This window comes from Ipomoea nil, unplaced genomic scaffold (genome assembly GCF_001879475.1).
Source record: "Ipomoea nil cultivar Tokyo-kokei standard unplaced genomic scaffold, Asagao_1.1 scaffold1407, whole genome shotgun sequence".
NCBI lineage: Eukaryota > Viridiplantae > Streptophyta > Magnoliopsida > Solanales > Convolvulaceae > Ipomoea > Ipomoea nil.
The window spans coordinates 3,262,055-3,286,009 of NW_017617835.1; the positions used below are offsets into that span (position 1 = coordinate 3,262,055).

Here is a 23,955-nt window from a genome sequence, read left to right on the forward strand (position 1 = left end):
CTACCCAACAAGCAGTATGTCTTGACTTCTTCAATCTCCAACACCTCATCCTTCTCAAGTTGGAAAATTTCTTCTTCAGATTCAATAAATTCCAGCCTGTAATCCTCACTCTCCATCGCTTTCCCAATAACAATCGGTCTCTGAATATTCATTCTGTTGGCCGTAGTTGTGGTCTACTTCTTGTTAACATTTTGTTTTGGAACCCACTGCAATTTTCTTGTGCCAAACACTTCATCCTTATCCGCCCCATTATCCATCGAAAAAGTATCTGTCGAACCCAGCGTACGGGAGGCAGATGAGTCAACTGTGTTCCCGCCCATCTGTTGACCGTTCATGTTCACCGGAACAGCTGAAGACCCTGCGATATCCCCACCTGAGAAGCCATTGTTCTCCCTCGTATTACTAGTTCCCAGATTCCGTTGGGTACCCTGAGCATTAATCACCCCAGAAATCGATCGCACAACCCCTGTTCCGACACCCAAACTCACCGGAGGATTAGCAACTATAGCAAGCTGACCAGTCGTGTTCAACACAGACCCCTGAACCCCATTTGCACCTCTACTCACCAGCGCAAAGTTATCGAACGTGTTTCCAGTCCTTAATTGACGTTTAAGGTGGACGTTATTTAAGGTAGGAAATATAAGCCACCGTTTATCCCCTTTTTTCTCAGACATTAGTGACCATTTTACCCCTCCAAAAAATTAATAAACAAATGAATAGGTTTTTCCGGCGAAAATCTACCGGCAAATTAGCCGGAAGGACTTAATGTGTGAAAAAAGCATACTAAAAGGACTAAATCTGTTAGTTTTAAAAGTCACGAACTGAAATTACCAACCCCCTATAGTCATAGGACCAAAAGTGTAATTTTCTCTAATAATAATAATAATAATAATAATAATAATAATATTTGTGGTGAAAGTTGCAGATAAATGATAGGAGAAAAGGGTTTTAATTGAAAATGATAAATTATGTCATTTCTTTAAAATAATAAGGATAAAGATGGAAAAAAAAGTTATGAAGCTGGGAATTTATTTTGAAACGCTACCTTAGGTAGCGTTCCAAAATAAGCTCTTATTTTAAGCTAGGAGCTTATTTTGGGAACATTACCAAACAGAGCTTATAGCTTATTAGTAGCTTAAAATAAGCTATAAGCTCCTAAATAAGCTCTGTCAAACAGAGCCATAGACTAAATCGGCCATTACCTCTATTACAGCAAAATCATGTTACCAATGAGATTTTTTGTACAAATTTTGAATTTAAATCCTTTATATAATAAAGTTATATGGTTTGAAAAATAATTAATGTTACAATTAATGCCACAACATCCTTTATTATAAAAAAATACAACATTTAAAAAATAAAATAGCTATATATTATATAATCATATAAAAAATATACTTTTGAAAAATAAAATAGCTATATATTATATAATCATATAAAAAATGTGTTGAATTAGAGTTTAAATTTACACATACAAAATTTGAAATTTGCTTTCCAAATGTAATTATCTTAGTTATTATTCGTATTGTGAAAATTATAATATAGATGAAATACAATTAAGAATAAATCAATGTAATTATGTCACTTCTCTCTATAAGTTTATTTGAATATGCACATAATTAGAGATTATATTAACCATACAAAATTATAATTTTAATATTAATTTTAATTTTAATTGTAATTTTGTATTTTATAAAAATAATAAATACTTGACCAATGGAAGCTCAAAAATATTATTATATTAAATAATTTAAAATATTTTAGTTTTTCTATTTTTTATTTATATTTATAATAACATAATTTTTTCCCGTGCACTGCGCGGGTGAATTACTAGTATGAAAATATATAACAATATGCAGAATGTTTTATCACTAATTTGGGAGGTGTAGAGTGTATAATTAAGTGGGAGAGACTCATTCATTTTTAATTAAAATTTAATTTTTTTTGTTTTGAGTATATAGAATAATAATAATTCTTCAGTCTAACGGTTTTACCCAATAAAAGTGTCTACAAATTAGGCGGAAGATTAGCTAATCAGACCGTCTTATAATTCCATCAACATTATTGGGTTAAATTTTGGAAAGAAAAAAAAGTGCAAGAAATCATGCTAAAGACACTTTGGAAAATTTGCAGTCTTGGATTGATAGTGTATCAAACTGTTTCTTGCAATAGTGGATCAGGAATAAGGAAACAACATTATTCTGTAACAAATACACATTCGAAAAGTCCATTACTCCATTACAGAAGCAGCAAAGTAAGATGAAGCCTCAGAGATTAGCAGATTGTTCCGCCGGAACGGCGAAATCCACCGCCAATACGTCATCGAGAAACTCCTCAACCGTATCCTTCGCCTCATTCAACGTCTCCAATTCACTCACTCCTCGGACAACCGCAATCGAACCGATCGAATAACCTTTCGCCCTGGCGGGAGAGAAGTTTTCCCCAACGCACAGCTGTTCAATCGAAGGGAATTTCTCTTTAATTCCCTTGTTCACCCTCAGGACTTCGTTTTTCTCGTTTTCCCCAACGCTTTCCTTCAATTTCAGAAACGTAGCCCTAATGGCGGAACCGGCCGGCACCTTAATCGGGCCGGAGAAGCAATCGGGGATCCAGTCCACGGCCATGATGTCTTCGCAGATCGGAAGGACGTATCCCTTGACGACGGCCACGTGGTCGGGGTGTGCGGAGTAGTCGGCGAGGTCGGACTTGGACCTGTACCGACAGTGGAGCATGTGAGTGAAGGAGAGAGAGGAGGATCTGGCGCGGAGGAGTGCGCCGGCGGCGATGTGGGCCACCTGGGGCAGAGAACCAAGGCCGTTGAGCTTGCCGATCATGTCGTTGACCTTCGCGGCTTCGACGTCGGGCTTCACTTTGAAGAGAACGACGTGCTCGACGATTTGACTGGTTGACATTCCGATCGGCGCGGTGGAGTAGCAGCGGCGGAAGGCGGAGGAGGCGGCTGCCTGAGATAGAGATAATGCGCGTGGGGATAACAATTGCGAGCGATATTGAGCTGCTGCTTTCGCAATGAGCATTTTTCCTTGCCGGAGCGATAGTGAAAGTTTGTTTTCATATACTCATTGGGTCTACTGTTAAGCCCAAGCCCATTTGGCCCATTACATCTAATATGGGCTAATGACAAAACATACCATTCATTGGAAGGTTTAAACCGGCAAATTATTCCGAGGACTCGAATCCACCTTACAAGGTAGATCGATACTGAATGTTTATAATTTATATATACTTAATGTTTATAATTTTATAAAAATAAATTGTGAACATTTAGTGTGTAAATTGTGAACATTAAATATGTAAATTATTAACATTCAATATATAAATTGTGTATTTTAGACCTGAATACACCTTGCAAGGTAGAGTTGGTTTATGTTATAATTATAACTATTGGTCTAAACATATAAAAATGAAGTTGGAAATTGAGGTACAACTTTTGAGAAACAAATGAAAGTAATTGTTGCTAGGAATGCAAAATAATTTATTTACAATGATTTAGAGTGTGGCTATGTGTGCAAAATCTCTCTCCTCCCTCTCTCCTATTTGACACAAAAAATCTAATAAAAAGTTAACCATTATGGATGCTCCAATAGTAAACTATAATTTGTCACATTATTAAATGTAAAAGTCAAATATTGAGTGATGAAATATTAAGTACAATGACAATATACCGGGGTTGTTAAGAATCGAACATAAATGAACGGAAGATGTTCGTGTTCGTTTGTTATGAAATTTGGAGTGTTCGTGTTCGTTTGTTAAGGTTTTTGAAAATCTTGTTCGTGTTCGTTTGTTAAGCGTTCGTTACTGTTCGTTAACGGTAATAAACATGTTCGCGAACGTGTTCATTAACAAGCACGTTCACGAACATATTCACTTACGTTCATGAACACTTAATAAACAAACACTTGTTCACGAACAATAATCAAACAAACAACACAACTACAAAACTAATATAATATAATATACGAATACAAACGAGCTTGTTCGCGAACATTATTAAATGAACACAAACGAGCTTGTTCACGAACATTATTAAATGAACATAAACGAGCTTGTTCACGAACATTAGTAAACGAATACAAACGAGCTTGTTCACGATCTCTTAGCAAACGAGCTTACAATTGTTCAATCTCTGTTCGTTTATTAACCGAGCTCTAAATTTTGTTTATTAATGTTCGTTTACCTTAACAAACGAACATAAACGAACGCTTATCGAATACGAACACGAGTAGTTTGCCGAAAGCTCTGTTTGCTAACACCCCTACTAGAGGTAGAAGCGTGATTTGTAGGCACGTTTATTTGATAAAGATTGAACAACATATAATGATATATAACATCTATTCTTGTAATGTTGTGAAAGCTTAGTTGTGGGCTATTATAAATGGTTGAAGATTGGTTGGATACTTGGATACTTGGATAGATTGGTTGTGGATTGTATTCATGCTCGACAATGCTGGAGTATTCTTGGGTGCCAACCGAACTCTGCTCATTTCTCATCTGTCCAGGAATGGTTCATCTTTCTATCATCATCTTTGCCTAGGGATCAATTATGCACAGTGATCGTGTGTTGCTGGGAAATTTGGAGGCAAAGAAACGACAAGATCTGGAACAACAAGAGGATTCAAAGTGCAGAGACCATTGTCTTTAAAGCTTCGAAGTATCTGCAGGATTGGAGAGAAGCAGCCTTACCATCCTTACCAGTTAATGAGGAGTCGACTACTGTGCAACCTAAATGGTCAAAACCACAGGAAGGTTTTCACAAACTAAATGTCGATGCAGCGATAGACTCAATCAACGGCAAGATGGGCTTTGGGTGCGTCATCAGAGACGAACACGGCACTTTTGTAGCAGCTAGAGGAATTCAATGGGATGGTGTTTTCTCACCCAGGGAAGCTGAAGCTACTGCGATCAGGGAAGCACTGAGCTGGATTAAAGAACTAAACTTGAATAAAGTCAGCGTTGAGACGGATTCTCTTCAAGTGGTCAACAGTCTCAAATCGAGTATAGGAGAATCCTCTTTCCATGTAATCCTTAGTGATATTAAAAACGTATTGTGCGACTTTTCGCATGTGTTTTTATCCTTTGTAAAGCGATCAACGAACGGTGTAGCTCATGCTATAGCTAGATATGCCGTTTCTAGTTCTGGTTGCTCCGAGTGGCTTTCTATTCCGCCACCTTTCCTTTGTAATGCTTTGTCTACGGACTTGATGAATTAATGTTATGACTTTCTTTCAAAAAAAAAAAAAAAGGTGTATACGGATTCATAATAGATGGTCCATTGGCTTACGAATCAACAAGTGTTAAGGAGTTCAGTTGATTGGATGTTTGTAATAAGGAAATGGCTAGAGAATGGGATGTGGATTTAACCGTGTTTTTTGAGAATAAAATAGCATATTTGTTGCTTAGTTTGTCAAGTCATTGAGTCACCGTGATTTATATCATTCTAAATGCTCTGTTGAACTGGAATGTGGAAAACCCTTGGAGTTGGAGATTCAATATTTTAAGAGAAGAAAATAACATAGTTGTCAAGTAATTTGTAAATTGATGACATCATTGTTGCTTTCTATAGGAAAAGTCTTAAGTTTGAGTTTTACCCCAATCTGGATAGATTTCTATAGGTAAAGTTTTAAGTTTGAGTTTCACCCCAATTAGGGTAGAAGTTCTTTACATGATACAAGGAAATGACTTTCACCAAATATATTATTCCTTTGTTGCGCCATAGATAAATAACTGTATAATAAACTTAGTTGGGGAAACACATTGTTGAGTATATATAATATATAATATATAAGGCAAAAACTTGTGTGAGGCCGTCTCACGGGTCTCAATTCGTGAGATGAATCGGATCTTTGATTAATGAGGTCAAAGATCTGATCCATTAATCAAATATCCTATCCGTTTCACGGATTAAGACTTGTGAGACAGTCTTACACAAGTGTTATAAAACATATATGTATCAGTTAATTGCTAATTTAAATTTTTAGTTAAGATGGAATATATCATCCATTTTTATGAGTCAACAAATATTACATTTTCCCTGAAAAGTACTCCATATTAATAAAAATGTAATATTTGTTGACCCATAAAATTTTATATATTCATTGATTGTGCGCTTTGGGTGAATCAGGTGACAAAGAATCACAAAGAAATAAATCAATTTAGGTTGTCTTATAGCTGACTAGTTCAAACAAACAAGGTCAATACACAATTTTCACGCAGAATCAACTTGAAACTTTGTGCTTACTAAACCAATCGTCCAACTAATTTGACTGAAGTTGTCCCAAAATTTATATATTCAGTAAAAAAAATATTACCTCAAAACACCAATGGAAAGTTTATAATTTCTCACTTCAATTATATACTACCCCATGATTGAACATGTAAGTAGTGAGCAGTGAATGGATGATATAAGATTTTGGGTAACCTCAACTGTTTGGATCCACAAGATCCAATGGAGTGTGCCCACTCAATAATAAGAGAATAATATAATTAAAATGGGGGAAACAAATGTACATTAAAAATCTCAAACTCAAAAGACCAATTGAAAAAACAAGGGGAAGAAAGTCTAAACTTTAAAGTATATTTAGAGAGAGACAGACCCAAGAACAGACTGTCAAATCTACATATTCTCCCTCCCCGTTATCTCTCTCTGCAGATTCCATTCAATCCCAGATCAGTTTTGCCCTTTCAATCTCTGTCTCCCTCACCCTCAACTCTCAATCATGCCCCAAGATTTTCAAGGTACTCTATAAACACAAACAATATGGATTTCTGTAGCACTATACTATATATATATGCACACACATATATATACATATATGTATGAATGTTTCATGTCTGTATATATCAGTGTAAGAGCTTACTAAGCTTATCCAAGAACAAGAAATTGGGTTCCCAAGCTGTGGTATGAATTTCCCATATGCCAAAACTTGAATTCTTGATTTATATGCTTAAAGTTTGAATCTTTCATATATTTTTGTTTTTCACTGTAATTCTTCTGTCTGGTTAGCTCTGATTCTTTGACTGTTAATCTTGTTTTTGGGTGATATTTTAAAGGATTTTTGCTCTAAGGAAAGTTGAAATTTTTGAGGTTTATGATCCTGTCTTTCATAATTCATAATTCATAATGCAAATGCTTTGTTTGACCTAAGTACGAGTGGACATTTCTGGGCCTAAAGATTCTTCTTTTGAAGCTCTGTGCTTAGGACTTCAGCTGGGTATATCAGACCACTGCATACCTTTTTATGGAAAATAGGATCTGCCTTTTACATCTCATCATGCCTTAAATAATTATTATATAATAGTAATAATAATAAGACCTAAAAATAATAATAATAATTATTATTATTATATGCTCCTGAGTCCTGATTTATGTGTATATTTGGTGTGGGCATGGTACCAATGTAGTCTATTATGTGCCAATTATTTATATTTTTCGACGAACCGAGGATTGGTTAGTATAAGGTATAATAGTCACCAGAACGAGTTTTTTTTTTTTTTTTTTTTGGCGGGTCGATGATTCTTTGACTTTTTTACCCTTCCTTATTGCAGGAGAGGATTTGAAGTGAAAAGTGAAGATATATGGAGGGGGATACACAGAGAGGGGTAGATGGGAGAGTTATGCAGACATTTCAGAAGAGTTTTGTGCAGGTGCAGGACATATTGGAGCAGAATAGGGTGCTGATAAGTGAGATAAATCAGAACCATGAGTCCAAAATCCCAGATAATTTGAGCAGGAATGTTGGGTTGATCAGAGAGCTGAACAATAATATCAGGAGAGTGGTTGATCTTTATGCTCACCTTTCAACTTCTTTCACAAACTCCATGCCCAATTCCTCCTCTGATGCTGACTCTAGTGGTGCCAAGGCTGCCCACAAGAGGAACCGAGCCTGAAGCTAGCTCATGAGCGTTAGGTTTGACTCTCGAGTCCTGTATATTGGCTAAATTAAAATTTCTGTCGGTAGTAATCGATGTATGTGGGATGTATCATTCTTACAATAAAGTTGGAAAGAAATGGCACATTCAATTCTTTTTCTTTCATATTTGTTTTAAAATCGTCAAAAGAAAAAAACAAAAATCTCTTGTTTCAGATGGTTATAAATTATAATACGACGTTAAGGTATAATTTAATTGGTTTTTGTTTTACAAACATGGGTTCGAATTTCGGATATCATTGCTCCTCTTCAATTACCTTCTACTTAAAAAATAAGATTTTTTTTTTCTTTTTCTAATTCAGTCAAACGCGCGCACACAAATATATATGGTTCCAAGTGAAAAGTGAAGACTGGTCTGATCCAAGTATTTTGGTGGATCAACGGTTGGTAGTTGCCAAAATATAAAGGAAAAATTTATTATTGATTTTATAAATATTACAAACTTGAAAGTTTACAATAATTATAAAATTAATTTTGTGTTTTTTTTTTACTATATAAAGCATATAATACGAAATTAATATGTGATATATATATATATATATATATATATATATATATATATATATATGTTTATTATAAAGGGGTGATGGTGTTATCTTTTTAGCTTTTTTCAGTTTGTCAAAAAGGATAATAATGTCATAATAGGTCTTCAAAGATTTTTTTTCTACCACTCTTTCTTCTATATACTTCTTCTGGTACTCTTTTGTTCCTTAGCCTAAAGCCATTATTCCTTTAGACATTACCTGATGGAAGCTAGAAAACTTACCAATTACCATTCTCTGCATCTTTCTCTCAGGTGAATCAATTTGAATATCTTTATAATAGACTTAATTTTGGTTTAATTATATTCTTCACTTAAATAACAAAACAAAGCGACAAGCATACTTGCAAGAAGCCTCTCCATTCATTAAAGGAAGGGTATTCTTGTGCTTGAGAGTCAATGGATCAGACAGCATCACAAAGAATCAAACTTTGAAATTTTATGATTATCAAGTCATCTCGAACGATCAATTTAATTGGGTTGCCCCATTGTCGAATTAATTGACTTGCATTAATTATCATCTAGTATAGCTGTATAGGTAGGTGAAAACATCTATGAAAGGACAGATTTCCTGAAAAATTCCTTTAAAATATATATACTTTTTTATTCTGTGGTAACTCAAACTATATAATTTTTTAAAAACAAAAGAAAAAAGAAAAAAGAAAGAAGAGGTTTTGTAGATAATATTTTGTGTTCCAATGAAACACCACCACAAGAATAGAATCTGAGATAAGGAATGATGGGTGTTTTGACCAATTCTATTACATAGTACAGTTTTCCTTTTTATCATTGATTAGGGTGTTTTTGTTTTTGTCAAATGATAATCATCTGGATAGGATTGATTGGAGGAAAAAGGAAGAAATAAACAAATAATTCGGTGGGTTTAATAATCAATGGAAAAGTAGCTAGCTTGCGTACTCTAAACACTGTGCAATAGTTCCACTAGACAGACAAACCATGAATGACTAGTTACACTCGATCATTAATGATTATAAGCTCTATAAGATAATAATAAGTAAATTCTGAGATATAAAAAAAAATACGATGTTTGTTATTATAAACAGAGATATAAAAAAAATACGATGTTTGTTATTATAAACAGAGATATAAAAAAAATACGATGTTTGTTATTATAAACATGATTCTCGTACTTAAAAGATTATGAGTTTGAATTTTGTCAATATTTTGTTGGTCGAGCTGAGCTCGTTGCACATGGTATTTTTACTTTTTATATTTTTATAAAATAAAATGATTGTTATTTACAAAAATATCATGACATATTTCTGTTTATAATAATAGATATGTGATTTTTGATGATTTGGATCTATTTTACAATGGTCCTAAATGAATAATGTTGTTTTTTCCTATTAATTTTACCCATAATGTTCGCATCTTGATGTGTACTATCAATACTTTTGTTTAATTCATTGACTACCATAAATTTGTCAACTTGCATAATCTTAAAAAGGACCATTTTTATTAATCAAATATAAAATAAATCAAAATAAGGATGGGAATGTAGCATTATTTGTCATACAAAGACACTCTTTTGGATTGGATTTTGTAACAAGGGAATTTGTAATTTTGATAGTTATATGAGTGCTGTTTATTAAATGGAGAAATGATTTATTTTTATGGATAAATTAAATATGTTTACTTGTCAAACTAACTTAGAAGAATATTATTTTTCATTTTTCTAAATTTTAGAGGAAAAGTTAGGCATGTTCTTCAATTTGGAGGAGAGAAATGATGGGACTTAGCTTTGTACTCGGCGTTTTTCTCATTCGAAGTTTTTGTTTATAATTTCTAGAATTTGAGATTCAAAAATATTGAAAATTGAAGAAATGAAAATTTAGAAAAAGTGACATAAACGGCCCATATAATGTATCTATAGCAAAACATATTGTACAACTTTACAAAACATACTGTACCCGTAAGATTTTCTATTTAATTTATATCAAATTTCCTTCTTTGTTTGTCTGATACGGTACTTCGGTAATTAAAATGAGTATGTATAACTCATGGCTAAATTGACGACATTGACAAAACATGTATTAAGCTTTTACTAACAAAATAAAACAAATGAACCCACACCCAACAATCCTATTACGACATTGAGATTTCAATGTTTTGATTTCAATTCTTATTTATTATTAAACAAAATGACTGATTCTACTTAAACTTATTATTATCATTATCAAGTATTTGATTCTTATTACTATTCAGGAAAATCACAGTTTTGGTCCCTCAAGTAGTTCCCAATCTGCAATGTCATCCTTAGTTCTCAATTTGAACACATTTGGTCTCTCAATTAATTGACCATTAAGCAGATTTGGTCATTCTGTAGTTCTGTCTGTTTGTCTGTTTCAGTCTGTTTAATTTATGGGTAAAAATGAAATTTCACATACCATGGTAGTGTATAATTGAAGTGAGAAATTATAAACTTTCCAGTGGTGCTTTGAGGTAATATTTTGTTACTGAATATATAAATTTTGAGGACAACTTCAGTCAAATTAGTTGGACGATTGATTTAGTAAGCACAAAGTTTCAAGTTGATTCTGCGTGAGAATTGTCTATTGATCTTCTTTGTTTGAACTAGCTAGTCAGCTATAAGACAACCTAAGTTGATTTACCTCTTTGTGATAAACCATGGTATGTGAAATTTCATTTTTACCCATGAATTAAACGGACTGAAACGGACAAACAGACAGAAGAACCGATTCTGCTTAATGATCAATTAATTAAGAGACCAAATGTATTGAAATTAAGAACTAAAAATGACATTACAAATTAAGAACTAATTGAGGAACCAAAACTGCGATTTCCCCTTACTATTTAGATTCAAATGTCAATTCGATTCTTCGACAAAGTGTGGAGCAAGTGAATGAGATATAAAGGAGAAAAAAAGACAGCATTGTTGGTGGGCCCAGGAGATGCATCCTAGTTTATGATTTAATGGAAGATAGGCCTACCTGGCTGATCTGATAGAAACTCCTTTGTTTCTTACTACTCATTTTCAGAATCATACTTAACCTTTGAGGGAATCACTTTATTTTTTTGTACTGCCCTAATGCATTCATGGTTGTTCGACTTTTAACCTAATTTGTCTTCAACCTACATAGGATATCTTGATCTCAAGTTGTTTAATGGTACAACTTTTCAAAAATCACCATTTCATTTTTGGTACACAAGAAGTGTGTTCCAGCATTTTTTGTTTGGTTCCTAAAAAAGTTGTGCTATTTATTGTGCACATGGTAAAAAGATACCGGTTAAACGCAAGTTTTTATGTGAGAATAATGATGTTTTTATGAACATGCAATGCAAAATAATTAGTTGAGTTATGTACTCACAGGAAAAGAGAATTGTTATTATTTTCATATGTAATTGTATATCACGTAATAGACGGGGTACTTAATTACCGTAGTTATCGCATTGTGTCTTTGTAAGATACTATCATAATAATTGAATGACTGATGAATCCAACATCGACGTGACCCTACCTCCACCTTAGGCCCCATTGCTCCAACTCACCTGTATTTTCAAATCTAGTTCGTTTTTATATAGATAGATTGAAAAATGATTTATTGCTTATAAAGGTGTGTAACTTACTATCAAATCACAGAGTGAACCTCATTTTATTATGTTGTTACTAACAGGAAATATAATTTTGGCCACTTTTTAGCCCATTTGAAATTTTTTAAAACTTCAATTAATCCAAACCATTTTCAAGCAAGCATTCTACACCACAATGTCCTTATCAACTCAACAAGATCTTTTGATAGCTTAAATCATATTTTAAAAATAATATCTACTTACCCAGTAAAGTATAAGATTTATTATGAACAAATAAATCTCGGAGTATGTAGCAAAGCCCCGCAAATCATACAAAATGGACAATTTAATAGTTTATGGTAACAAGCTAAATGAAGTAAACATAGAAATTGATGTGCAAAACAAACCCTCTGAAGCTAAAGCATCCGCAACACGGTTAGCTTCACGATAAACATGAACAATTGATGAAGACCAAGATACCAACCGCGAATAGATTCGACTTAGCACACCACGAACTCTTCACGGAATCAATATTGTGGACGAGGTAACATAACGAATCAGTGCAAAAGAATCAACTTCAATATATGAAACTATGGCCTATTTGTACTTGGTTAAAATTTAGTAATATAGTTGTGCTTCCTTTGAATATGAATGAGAAAATCTTAAAGTAGGGTGGATAGGTACAAGGAAATGAGACCAGGTTCTGGTTCGCTGGTCCCCAAATACAAGCCAAGACAAACCAAACATGAAATCATATACTAAAACATTAACATGTGAGTTGGGAATCTACTTTTCCCCTCCCTTTTGTTTCATGTAGGTCCTCCAATCTCCAAACTAACCATATTTCTTTAATTTCCTCTTCTTTTTTTTTTTTTTTCCTATTCTTGCCCATTTTATTTACTTTTCATCTTAATATTCATAATTTTTTTTTTTTAAGATTCAAATACAAGTCTATTATAGAAAAATGATATGATTCCTTGATAAAATGCATGCACTTCGACCCTCTAGATTTTTCTATATTTGTATATTTAAAGAAAATAAGGCCAACAGAAAACATTCATTGTGGTCAATTGAAAAAAGGCTCAATTTGACAAAAAATGTTTCCTAGCATGAATTCTAGAATTGGACTCAAATTTGAAACTTAGACCCTCAACCTACGAAACCCCAATCCTCCCTCCCTCTTCGGTGCACACAATCGATTGATATGAGATGTAATACTTTTGCTTAATCAATTAAAGTGTTTATTTGAGAAAAAATAAAAATATTAAATGGTAAACATTTATTATTTTTTGATAATGAAAGAGTATACGTTCATAGAGTAATTTCATTCCTATGTAATAACTCACAAACCCAAAAAAAAAAAAAAGAAAAGAAAAAAAAAAAAGAAAAAAGAAAAAAAGAAGCTTGATTAAGATGATGTTGACAAGAATTAAACTTGTAATATTCTGATGTGAGAATTATGCTTCATCACTCTTTTGGAACAATAACATTTATTTTTAATTCACCACAATTAATCACGTCATTAGACTCAATTATAGAAACGCTTATTTTTTAATTCACCACAATTAATCACGTCATTAGACTCAATTATAGGAAGTGTTCTATTTCTGGCAGCCTATATTGCTATACATGAATAGTTGTATCCACTTACATTTGTTTAACTTCATTAATCCATTCCCATCTGATCTTATATGTAGTTAGTAATCATGGCACATTGATTAAAATAATATCAATCATTGCCAATTTGAGGAGGATTTTTAAAATAAAACATGGTTTTAGAAAAATAAAAATAAAAAATAAAAAAGAACATCACAAGCTAGGAAGAAGATTGAAATGTATGAAACCAGTGAATAGAAATAAAGATGTGGGTGTTTTTGTCAATTGCAAGCGGGTGAGATCATATGAGAATAACGTTTCTTGTAAAAAAAAAATTAAATAATTTTATATGTTAATTTGAGATAATCAACAGCTTGAAAATAACGAAAAAAATCAGAAAAAATGTAATAAACAGTACAATCTGCTTGAGTATACTTTTACATATTTTGAACTGAGTGTGATTTATCATTGGATGCACTCTCAAGTTTAACCCAGCTGTTTAAAATATTTACAAAATTGTCACTGCACTTTTCCCTTAATTTTGAGTCATCGGCCATTCTAGATGAATGGATGAGCATTGTTCTATCTTGAATATCGATTGACAGATGGCAGTATAAAGTTTCCATATATATATATATATATATATATATATATATATAATGTGTGTATATGTATGTATATATGGTTCAATAATATAATATATATATCACAGATATGGTGATTCATAAACTTTCACAATATTGTATGGCAGTCCTCATTCTCAAAATAGAAGAATCCAACTTGTCTGTCCTTTGCCCATTTCCTCCACAACTCCTTTCTCGCAATACTTTGAATATGGTTTCACAATGAAGTGAAGGCTCTGTTGCTCTATCATTATTCATTTGGGTGAAAGCTATTTGTACCCCTTTGAATTGAATAATGCAAGCCATATTTTTCGTGGCGTGACAGAAGTAGATGATTAAAAATAAATTTGTTACACATAATTAAACCTATATTCTGTGGTCGAGTATAAATATAAATATTAGAACTCATTCCTCTTGCCCAGACCATTTCTGTGTAATTAATATGAAAATTTGAGTCAAGATTATATGAGATAGATAGAATGATTTTTTCACCACGAACATTTTTGAGTGGAATATTATCGTCCATCTTTTCCGTTATTTCTATTCTCTATTTTTATTTTTTAAAATTGTATTTCTCTATTTTTCATTTTTTTAAAAAAAATCAAATAAGAAAATGCATTTATCAAACCCATTTTCTGCAAATTATGTTTTATGATTTTTTCTCTAGTTTTTTTTTTTTTTTTTTTTTAAATTTCTCTAAAATAAAATGAAAAATTTTCTCAATAGTAAATGAACCACAATTTATATTTATTAAGCCAAATATAGGGTAACAAATGGTAAAATCATCTTTGCAAAAATAAACTTATCCTATTTGTTTTCTTTTAATTGATATATAACAAGTAAAACATTACACAATTACAATCTTTCGTGCCAACAAAAACCTAAATACATGCTCCAAACAACTCTCTTAGATCCTGGGTAGTAAATTAAGGATAAGGACATAAATTAATGAGTCCTAACAATCGCAATGTGAGAGTTTCATCCAGTGTGGTAGGCCCCAGACACTGGCCCGGCCTCTCACCTAATGAGCCGCAACTTAATTAACTAAAGGTCTCAATGTATAGTCTTAGTTGATTAGTTGCAGAAACTTGTAGTTAGATCAACAGTAACAACAAAAGAAAGACTTATGTCACGGACTGTTTTCCGTGACCGTATTAAGACCCAAGGAATGAATGGGTTAGTTAACTTGCCAAATGGATAAAGGGGCGTCAATAGCATTAAAGGTATTTTGCCTTAGACGCTACGGTCTGGCCGAGTCAAGCATGTCTACCCCGTAAAGTTTGGAGAGCTTGTTGCTAGTATTGGACTTGGCTATGAAGGCCACCGATATAATTCGAAATGCACAACTAGTCGGGAGCTATTGACGTTCCCCTGATGAGCCCATGACGGGACAAAACCAGTTTGGCACGTATAAAGGTAAAGCTGGTCTGCGCAATATGAGGGGCTCCGGAATGCCGCACGGACGTTGAGTGCTGCGTCGGACTCTATTCCCGTCACACTTAGCTTACCTATGGCACCTAGATAATCCTCCTAATAAAACTTGAAATACTTAATTTTAACGTCTTGGTACTTCACTCTATCTACTAAATTAAATGAAAAAGATGAATGGAAACTTACCCAATAGTAAAATTGGAGAGATTAAGCAAATGGAGTTGTGAGGGAGGATAAATTGATGAAGAATATAAAGAAGAGGCCGGATGGATACATGTATGCATGATGGAGAGTGATATATCGAATATATATAAACCCATTTGTCTTCAAGGACAATAAAGTAAAACATAACCAGAGTGTACCTTTAACTTGTTGCAATTATTGACGCAATACAAGAGGATAAGAAGAGCTCCCTCCCATGAAAACGACTTTGATTTCCCTTCCCATCAATTATGTTTATGTATCACTTCTTTCCACACTTCCACTGCACTTTTAAACATGTCTTAATCGTGATATTGAATTTTATTTTTCATTCAATAATAATAATAATAACTATAATAAGTGGGTAGGATAATGTGAATCTCTTCTAATTTAATCAGATGTCTCAGGTTTGAGTATTGGGGACGGAATTATCTTAAAACTCATGAGTGAATATTTTGTCACTATTTTAGGACATGTGAAAATTGGATTGAGAAATCATGACAAATTCAATCCAATACAATTAGTTATCAAATAAGGGTAAGAGATCATATATTCGATAAAAAAAATGTGGATATCAAGTTGCAATTGTCCAAAATTTGTTGTCATCCAATCTACACAAATATTTGCCGCATGTCTTCAAATTACCCTTCAAAAATTTTCGACTAGCCAGTTAAGTTTGTCAAAATAATTGAGAAAGAATTCAATTTAAATTTCATGGAAAACAAATTACTTAAAAAATTGGTTCTATTGTATGGTTGAAGGAAAATAAGTGTTGGGAATAATTAACATAAAGACTCAAATAACCCTATAAAATAAATATAAGTGAGGGTAATATTAGAAATTTGTTATAACTTTTTCCCCACAAGGGGTGGACAATAAAATGCCAAATGAGAGTAAAGAATTCATTTTTCTTAAATTTGAGATATTCATTTTTAATTGGTTCAATTTCTCCATTAACCAAACACGCTAAAATTTATTTTTCCTTAAATTTAAACAAAAAATTATCGCTAAAAAATATTTTTCAGTAAACGAACCATGCCATAATAGTGTTAAGCTCAAACTTATAACTAATCAAGTTGAGCTCCATGCCATAATAGTGTTAAGCTCAAACTTATAACTAATCAAGTTGAGCTCAAGCTTATAACTTTTGATTAATGATTTGTCGAGTCACTCGTTAGCTAATATAGGTTTGAGTTCGGCTCGACTCGTTTGTACTTGTACTTAATGATGCTTCATAACATGCAAAGAGTAATTTGGATTTATTTTATTGATTGGGCTTCTCAAACAGAACGATTTGCAGGCCTATCAATTTAATTGATTGGGCTTTACTTTTGGCCCAAACAAGATTAAGTTTCTGATAAACTGAGCAATTTATATCCTACACCACGACGCGCGTTGCATTATGCGCCCAGATGCAAAACGACGTCGTTTTAAATTTTTTTTTTTTTTTTTTTGAAATTTCCCGCCCTAGTGAATGACAGTAATTTTTTCTTTAAAAAAACCCCGTTGTTCAAAAATGTACATAATGTTATACTAGAGTACACATAATTGTATACATGAATGTACATAATTATATAACAAAATATACATACTCTTTTTAAAAGATAATACATATAATCTAACATAATACATAATAAACATAAACTTTTAACATAATACACATCAACTCTTAACATAATACACACAAATTTTCTGATTCGGATGTACATAATTGTATAAAAAGAATGTACATAATTGTATAAAAAATGTACATAACTGTATGAACAAATACACATAATTGTGTGAACAAATACACATAATCATAGCAACTTCCTACCGCGCCTCTCAAAACGACGTCGTTTGGGAGGCGTGCGGCGCACAGTGCTACGCGTGTCGTGGTGTAGGGTACAACGATTGACAAATAAGGGAATACGGCCCAATTTTTCAGCCCAACTAAGCCTGAGGCCTTATTAAAAGCCAAGCCCAATTGTTGTCTAAACCCTAGGTCTTATTCTTCCGTTCCCTTATAAACGTGCATCTGAGGCGAAAAACCTAGCCAACAGCTGAAGTCTGAAGAATTCGCAAAGCTTCAAAGCTTAGAGCTCTCTTCGCGTGTATCTCTCTCAGCAGCATCTCAGAATGGCGACTCAGATGAGCAAGAAGAGGAAGGTCAGTTCTCTCTTTCTCTCTTCCCTTATCTTCTCTCTTTGAATATGCGCGCCGCTTGCGTTGACGCTCAGAGATATGCTAATGCGGTATGTATGTTGTTTGGTGTTGATAGTTTGTGGCCGATGGAGTGTTTTTCGCTGAGCTGAACGAGGTTTTGACGCGTGAGTTGGCGGAGGATGGATACTCCGGCGTGGAGGTTAGGGTTACTCCCGTCAGGACTGAGATTATCATCCGAGCAACTCGTACTCAGAACGTTCTCGGTAATTCCTCACCACACTTCCATAGGATCTAGCTTCCTATGCAGTAATTTTTCCTGCTATTTTGTGCATTTGTTTTCTTTGTATTTTGTTGAAGTATTACTTAGGGTTGGTTTTGAGTAGATTGCAGTGTGCTTGTTGAATTTTCGGTTCAAATTGATACGAAAATTTAGATTTTTGCCATATTGGTTTTAAATCTATTGCGTATTTGCTTTGGATCAGGTTGTTAGTAATTACCACTCCTTGATTAGTGAAAAATGGGCACAAGGCTATGTTTTGATCCATATCTATGTATTGAATTAAATTGCTTGGGTGAATATGTGTTGCTCTAAATATGAATGCCCTAGGTTTTGCTTAGATTTGGTTTAATTTGCATTCCACTTACAATAAATTTAATTTAATCTGTAAATTGAATGTACAATTGTATAAGCTGTTATTGACGAAATAAAATTAGAGTACAACAAATTCCTTAGTTTGTGTTCCTGCTTATTGTGAATTCAATGAACCCGTATGCCTTTCTTGTATGTATGTAAATATATGTATGTTGTGTAAGCAAACTATGTAAAAGTTTGGATATGGTGTGGTGCTGGCAAGTGAATCAATGCTACTTGCTAAGTCTGTTATTGCTTATTGGAGTGTTGGTTTGCCAATTGATTTAATGCTCTCAGCTGATATTTTGTATTGGTCATTGAAGGTGAGAAAGGAAGAAGGATTAGGGAGTTGACCTCTGTTGTACAAAAGAGGTTCAAGTTTGAGGAAAACACGGTGGAGTTGTATGCCGAGAAGGTGAACAACAGGGGGCTTTGTGCCATTGCTCAGGCTGAGTCCCTGCGTTACAAGCTGCTTGGTGGCCTGGCAGTTAGGAGGTAAAATAGTTTGTGAATTATTTCTACTTAATTTCATCCTGATTCATTACATTCTGCTTATTAGTTGTATATTGCCTGTGTTGACATGGAATTAATGTACGAAAACTGACATTTGATGCATGTGTCCATTGTTTTACATGTTAATGTTGAATCATTGCCTCTCTCTTTTAATGCTATGTCATACACAAAGCAAATTGGTGTTTAAATACCAATATTGTGTCGGATGATGACTATAGGAATCTGTTTACCCATGCTATACTAGTTAAATGGACCTGTATTCTTGCAGTAACCTTAGTGTAGTGTGGAAACATATTTTCTATACTATTTAGCTTTTCCCACCCTAATAATCCATGTCATAGTTAGCAGAGCATGTTTTTAATCATGCTATAGTCATCTATAAAGCAAATAGGTCAATCTATGTACCAAGTTTGTGTCGGAAGATGACTAAATTATTTCAGCTTCTTGAGGACTGGTTCCAAGAGCTGTGATGTCATACATCTAGCTCTTTGTTCTTGGGTTGCAACATCACTTGAAATCCAATATTTTTCGTTTTCATTCCTCAACAATGTTTTACCAATAACCTTTTGTATTCTTTCTTGTTTAGGGCATGCTATGGTGTTCTGAGGTTTGTGATGGAATCAGGCGCCAAGGGTTGTGAGGTATGTTGTATTACCTTAAAATATCTGAACCTATTTACTTGTTTTAACGTATTTGGTGTGTTTTTAAACATACAATATTCTTCTAATCAGGTTATTGTCAGCGGAAAGCTGAGGGCTCAGCGTGCTAAATCCATGAAATTTAAGGACGGGTATATGATCTCGTCTGGTCAACCCGTCAAGGAATACATTGACACTGCTGTCAGACACATTCTCATGAGACAGGTGAGCATAATGTTTTCCTTGCTAAATTTCAGTGAGATAATTTAGCTTTAAACCCCATTTCAGTGCCAGTGTGCCGTCTTCTAAATGTTGTGACATTACACTATTTCAGGGAGTGCTTGGAATCAAGGTCAAGATCATGCTTGACTGGGACCCCAAGGGAAAGCAAGGCCCAATGACTCCTCTCCCAGATCTTGTCACCATTCACCCTCCAAAGGAAGAAGAGGAGTATGCCAGGGCGTCCGTTATGGCTGTGCCAACTGATATCGAAGTGCCAGTCATATAGGAACCTTTCACTTTTAATTATCAACATGTGTGCTAGACCTGCTAGTTTCTGTTTTCTGCGTTGAATACTATAAAGCATGTTTTTGAGGATTCTGTATTTTTATTATTATAAGTAATACTGTCAACTAAATTTTGTCTATCATGTTTTCCTCATTCATTTAAAGGTTCAATTTTGTTTGAATCCTATGTTTTCTTAGGTTTTTCCATAATTGCCAATATGATTTGCTGGAAAAGAAGTTACTTTTCCAACTTATTGGATTTAATTTAATTAGTCGGTTACAAGTTTCAGTTTCTGTTGTCAATGTTGCAATTGCTTACAGAACTGAACTTCATATTTGTTTTTCCTCGTACTCTTAACATTTAATTAATTGAAAAAATGTAATGTTACTTTCGAAGGAATTGCAATGGGGTTGGCTGAATTTCACCACTTAATCGACTTATATTTCCTCAATCCATCCCTAAGTGTGGATATTCAGTTATTCACTATAATAACTATTATTATTATTATTATTAATTAATAATTAATTAATAATAAAAATATCTAAAGTATTATAGTATAAACCCGCCCCACTAAGGATTTAATGTTTTTTAAGACCTATGCAAGGGTATTTGGGTGAATATCCAGCGATTTAAAATTGTCATTCCTATATATAATTTTTCAATAAAAATGTGAATACATTAACACTTGTAAATGTGTACTGTGTAATCAAAACTTCAAATCAATACATTAACACTTGTAAATGTGTACTGTGTAATAAGGGAAGTGATGACAAAAAATGTGTACTGTGTAATAAGGGAAGAGATGACAAAAAATGTGTACTGTGTAATCAAAACTTCAAATCAAGAGTAAATAATAAATATCTCGTCTCTACAAGAAATCCTAGAACTGTGTCAAACTAACTATATTGTGACTTTCAATTAAAGATTTACAAAGGCTGCATATGATGTTTCTCCACAAGTGACCTTACATCCTTCTCAAATTGTCTAGCCTGGCCTGTAGATCACTGTCTATGCCAGTATCTTCATTTCCAGTTGCCTCAGCTTGAGGCACATTGTTCTTTGTTGCTGGGGCAGCAGCTATAGCAGAGGAAGGTGCATTGACAAGCTGTTGGATCATTCAAAGGCCAAAAAGATTTAGCAATAGACTTTAGGATTAAATTTGCAAAATTGCAAAATATTATGGGATGAAATCAATTGTGAATAGACCAAAACGCAGTACTTACCTCAGAATTAATATTAATTCCAATCTCATCAAGGACCTGGTTCACCAGCTCTTCGGTTTCTTCTTCTTCCTCGTCTCCTTCCAGGGCATCATCAATGGCTTCACCCATCACCTCGCTTACCATTTCCATCTTCTCATTTTGCATCTCAAATTCTTGCATTATTCTCTGCAGCGCTGGCAAATTCATCTGTCTATTCATTGTGCCCATTGCCTTTGTAACGCCTTTCATCGCTTCCCCCATTGCTTGAGTTGATTTCAGTGTCTAATCAACACCCACCAAACACGAATGAATTTTTGGTTGAATTCACCAGAATCATTTGATGTACGCAATCCAACGGTGAAGTATAAATCAAGATTACCTGGATTCTTAGGGAAACACCTTGAAGTTGAGATTTCAGCTTATAAAACTTTTCAATTTGATGCCTCGTTCTAATGAGATCTTTTGCCATCACCTTAACAGCTCCCTATAAGTAGAAAAACTTCAAATCAAATGCAGACTTTAAGTATTGTTGCACAAAACACAGAATTACTACACCACTGTGACATGGCCATCAAGTCATGTACATTCTCTTGGGATATAAAATCAGAAAGTTGGATTTTACAATTTGTTAAAATCTGAGTTTTCTGAGTGTATCTGAATTCAACTATCAACTATCTACTTAAATACACCCCAAGAAGCTACCTACAAAAATGTGTATCTCAGATTTCATAAAAGCCTATTTTTCAATAAGTTCTTATTGGATCCAAAAAAGAACACTAGCTAATAAGTAATAAGCTCTTTGAAAGAAGACGTACCATCTGCCCTTGTTTAGCACTTTTCTTTATCTCCATAATTAGTTTCTTCTCTTGTGCTTGTAAACCCTGTCTCTCCCTATCTATTTCTCGAATAGATTTATCAAGCATCCGCTTGTTCTCCCGCAAGAGTTCTGAAAATCATAACAATATATAAGCCAATTCATTGATTACCAAAATGAAAAAAAAAATGCCAAACAGATCTGCAAATTCAAAAGATACCATTAGCATTTGGTATCTTGTACACCACTGCTTGCACTGGGTGAACATAAAATCTTCACATAAGCAACAGGAGCAAGAAAACAGCAAATTTCCTCACAATGATGTCAACCAAAGGAAATTTCCTAGCCTCCTTAAAATCCATAATAAAGCATTCCAAACTTGTCCCATGTTATATAGATACAAATTCTCCCTAACACAATCTACAGTTCTGAAAAGTATACCAATTTTTTTTAGTATTTATTTACCCCACTCTTAGCTGGTAAAAACAAAGAGATTCATTATTTTCTCATTTCTTCTGTCGTGTCTATACTAATGATGTTCCAAAGTTGTATCTTTAATCTCAAATTGTTACAGTTTGTATCAAATAGCAATCTAATAAAAACATTTACATGTTCAGCGGCACCTAATCTGTGACAAATTATACCAACAGAATGCAAGTTCTGTCCTAGCAGAAACAATCTAAACTACAAAATCCAAAAGCAAAAATAAAATTGACAAAATTCTAAGTTGATCGAGCATCAATTCACATGTATCATGGCAATACACAATCAACTTCAATAATATACACTGAATTTAACATAAAAAGAAACGAATTCATCCGGATTACTGAAAATTTCAAAATAACACGCAGATATTTCCCTTATGCATCGAAATGAAACACGAACCTGCGGGAGTTTTCTTCTTGCCGAATAGGAAACTCATGGCGGTCGAACAGATTCTCTTCGTGCAAACGATTCGATCGGGAAAATGAAACTATTCTGATCGGCTCCTCCTCCTCCTTCTTCCTCTTAATCTCTATCTATGGAAGCTGTAGTAATCTTCTTTCTGGAATGATAATTTAGGGGAGGTTTTGAAGGTTTTCGCTTTACGCGGCAAAGCAGTTGGAGAAGGTGGAAATCTACGCGGATAAGACAAATATGTTGTGTTGCCATGGTCTCGGTTTTCGCCATTCTCAAACCTTCGCCGTTAAGCGTCTGCGTGATTATGGATTTATGGGCCGATCCAAATGAGAAAATTCGGATGGGCCTTGGCCCGGTATTGGAAAGCATTCTTAACTATACAGATTGGGCCTTCTCTTTTTCTACTTTTGACGTTTGTTAGGCATCCAACAAAACGTGAAAATGTAATTTGGTCAAGAGTAAATATCCAAAACGGTTCCTTGACTATAGCTAAATTCACAAATTGATCTTTGACTTTTAATTTCAACCAATTAAGTCCTTAACTTTGTAATTTTAACACAATTTGGTCATCTGTCTATTTGACCGTTTGTTGACTGTGATTTTTGAGGATATATATGTAATTTCATGGTCCATCATCAGTTTTTTAAGGTTCCGATTGCATTTTCAGACCGCACTGTTACATTTGAATCCACTGCCGAAAGCAATCTACCAAATC

General features: G+C 33.8%; 4 protein-coding genes and 1 long non-coding RNA gene across 5 annotated transcripts; 3 read left to right on the forward strand and 2 right to left on the reverse strand.

Annotated features, from left to right (window-relative positions):
• Positions 1-2,117: 2,117 nt before the first annotated feature.
• On the reverse strand, positions 2,118-3,062 carry LOC109186928 (stress-response A/B barrel domain-containing protein UP3-like). Its single transcript, XM_019337123.1, has one exon. It carries the CDS (start codon positions 3,033-3,035, stop codon positions 2,268-2,270), a length of 768 nt encoding a protein of 255 aa, XP_019192668.1. The 5' UTR covers positions 3,036-3,062; the 3' UTR covers positions 2,118-2,267.
• Positions 3,063-3,421: 359 nt separating this feature from the next.
• Positions 3,422-5,228, forward strand: LOC109186242. Its single transcript, XM_019336169.1, has 2 exons — positions 3,422-3,439; positions 4,404-5,228. The coding sequence occupies exons 1-2, from the start codon at positions 3,422-3,424 to the stop codon at positions 5,226-5,228; spliced, it is 843 nt and encodes a 280-aa protein (XP_019191714.1).
• A 1,308-nt stretch (positions 5,229-6,536) lies between these two features.
• Positions 6,537-8,054, forward strand: LOC109186160. The gene is made up of 2 exons (XR_002055092.1): positions 6,537-6,753; positions 7,564-8,054. It is a non-coding gene; the product is annotated as an uncharacterized LOC109186160 (long non-coding RNA).
• A 9,850-nt stretch (positions 8,055-17,904) lies between these two features.
• On the forward strand, positions 17,905-20,505 carry LOC109186894 (40S ribosomal protein S3-3-like). The gene is made up of 6 exons (XM_019337080.1): positions 17,905-18,038; positions 18,151-18,298; positions 18,990-19,161; positions 19,766-19,820; positions 19,911-20,042; positions 20,152-20,505. Exons 1-6 carry the CDS (start codon positions 18,009-18,011, stop codon positions 20,323-20,325), a joined length of 711 nt encoding a protein of 236 aa, XP_019192625.1. The 5' UTR covers positions 17,905-18,008; the 3' UTR covers positions 20,326-20,505.
• Positions 20,506-21,200: 695 nt separating this feature from the next.
• LOC109186097 (vacuolar protein sorting-associated protein 2 homolog 1-like) lies at positions 21,201-23,478 on the reverse strand. The gene is made up of 5 exons (XM_019335999.1): positions 23,226-23,478; positions 22,342-22,472; positions 21,906-22,010; positions 21,548-21,808; positions 21,201-21,429 (listed from the first exon to the last, which is right to left on the reverse strand). Exons 1-5 carry the CDS (start codon positions 23,260-23,262, stop codon positions 21,289-21,291), a joined length of 675 nt encoding a protein of 224 aa, XP_019191544.1. The 5' UTR covers positions 23,263-23,478; the 3' UTR covers positions 21,201-21,288.
• Between the last annotated feature and the right edge of the window lie 477 nt (positions 23,479-23,955).

Coding starts and splice junctions, on each gene's coding strand:
- LOC109186894 (XM_019337080.1), top strand. CDS start 18,009: ATGGCGACTCAGATGAGCAAGAAGAGGAAG. Junction 18,299..18,989: donor TCGTACTCAGAACGTTCTCG/GTAATTCCTCAC, acceptor TGGTCATTGAAG/GTGAGAAAGGAAGAAGGATT. Junction 19,821..19,910: donor CAGGCGCCAAGGGTTGTGAG/GTATGTTGTATT, acceptor TCTTCTAATCAG/GTTATTGTCAGCGGAAAGCT.
- LOC109186097 (XM_019335999.1), bottom strand. CDS start 23,262: ATGAGTTTCCTATTCGGCAAGAAGAAAACTCCCGCAG. Junction 21,809..21,905: donor GTGTTTCCCTAAGAATCCAG/GTAATCTTGATT, acceptor GGTGTTGATTAG/ACACTGAAATCAACTCAAGC. Junction 21,430..21,547: donor GAATTAATATTAATTCTGAG/GTAAGTACTGCG, acceptor ATGATCCAACAG/CTTGTCAATGCACCTTCCTC.
- LOC109186928 (XM_019337123.1), bottom strand. CDS start 3,035: ATGCTCATTGCGAAAGCAGCAGCTCAATATCGCTCGCAATTGTTATCC.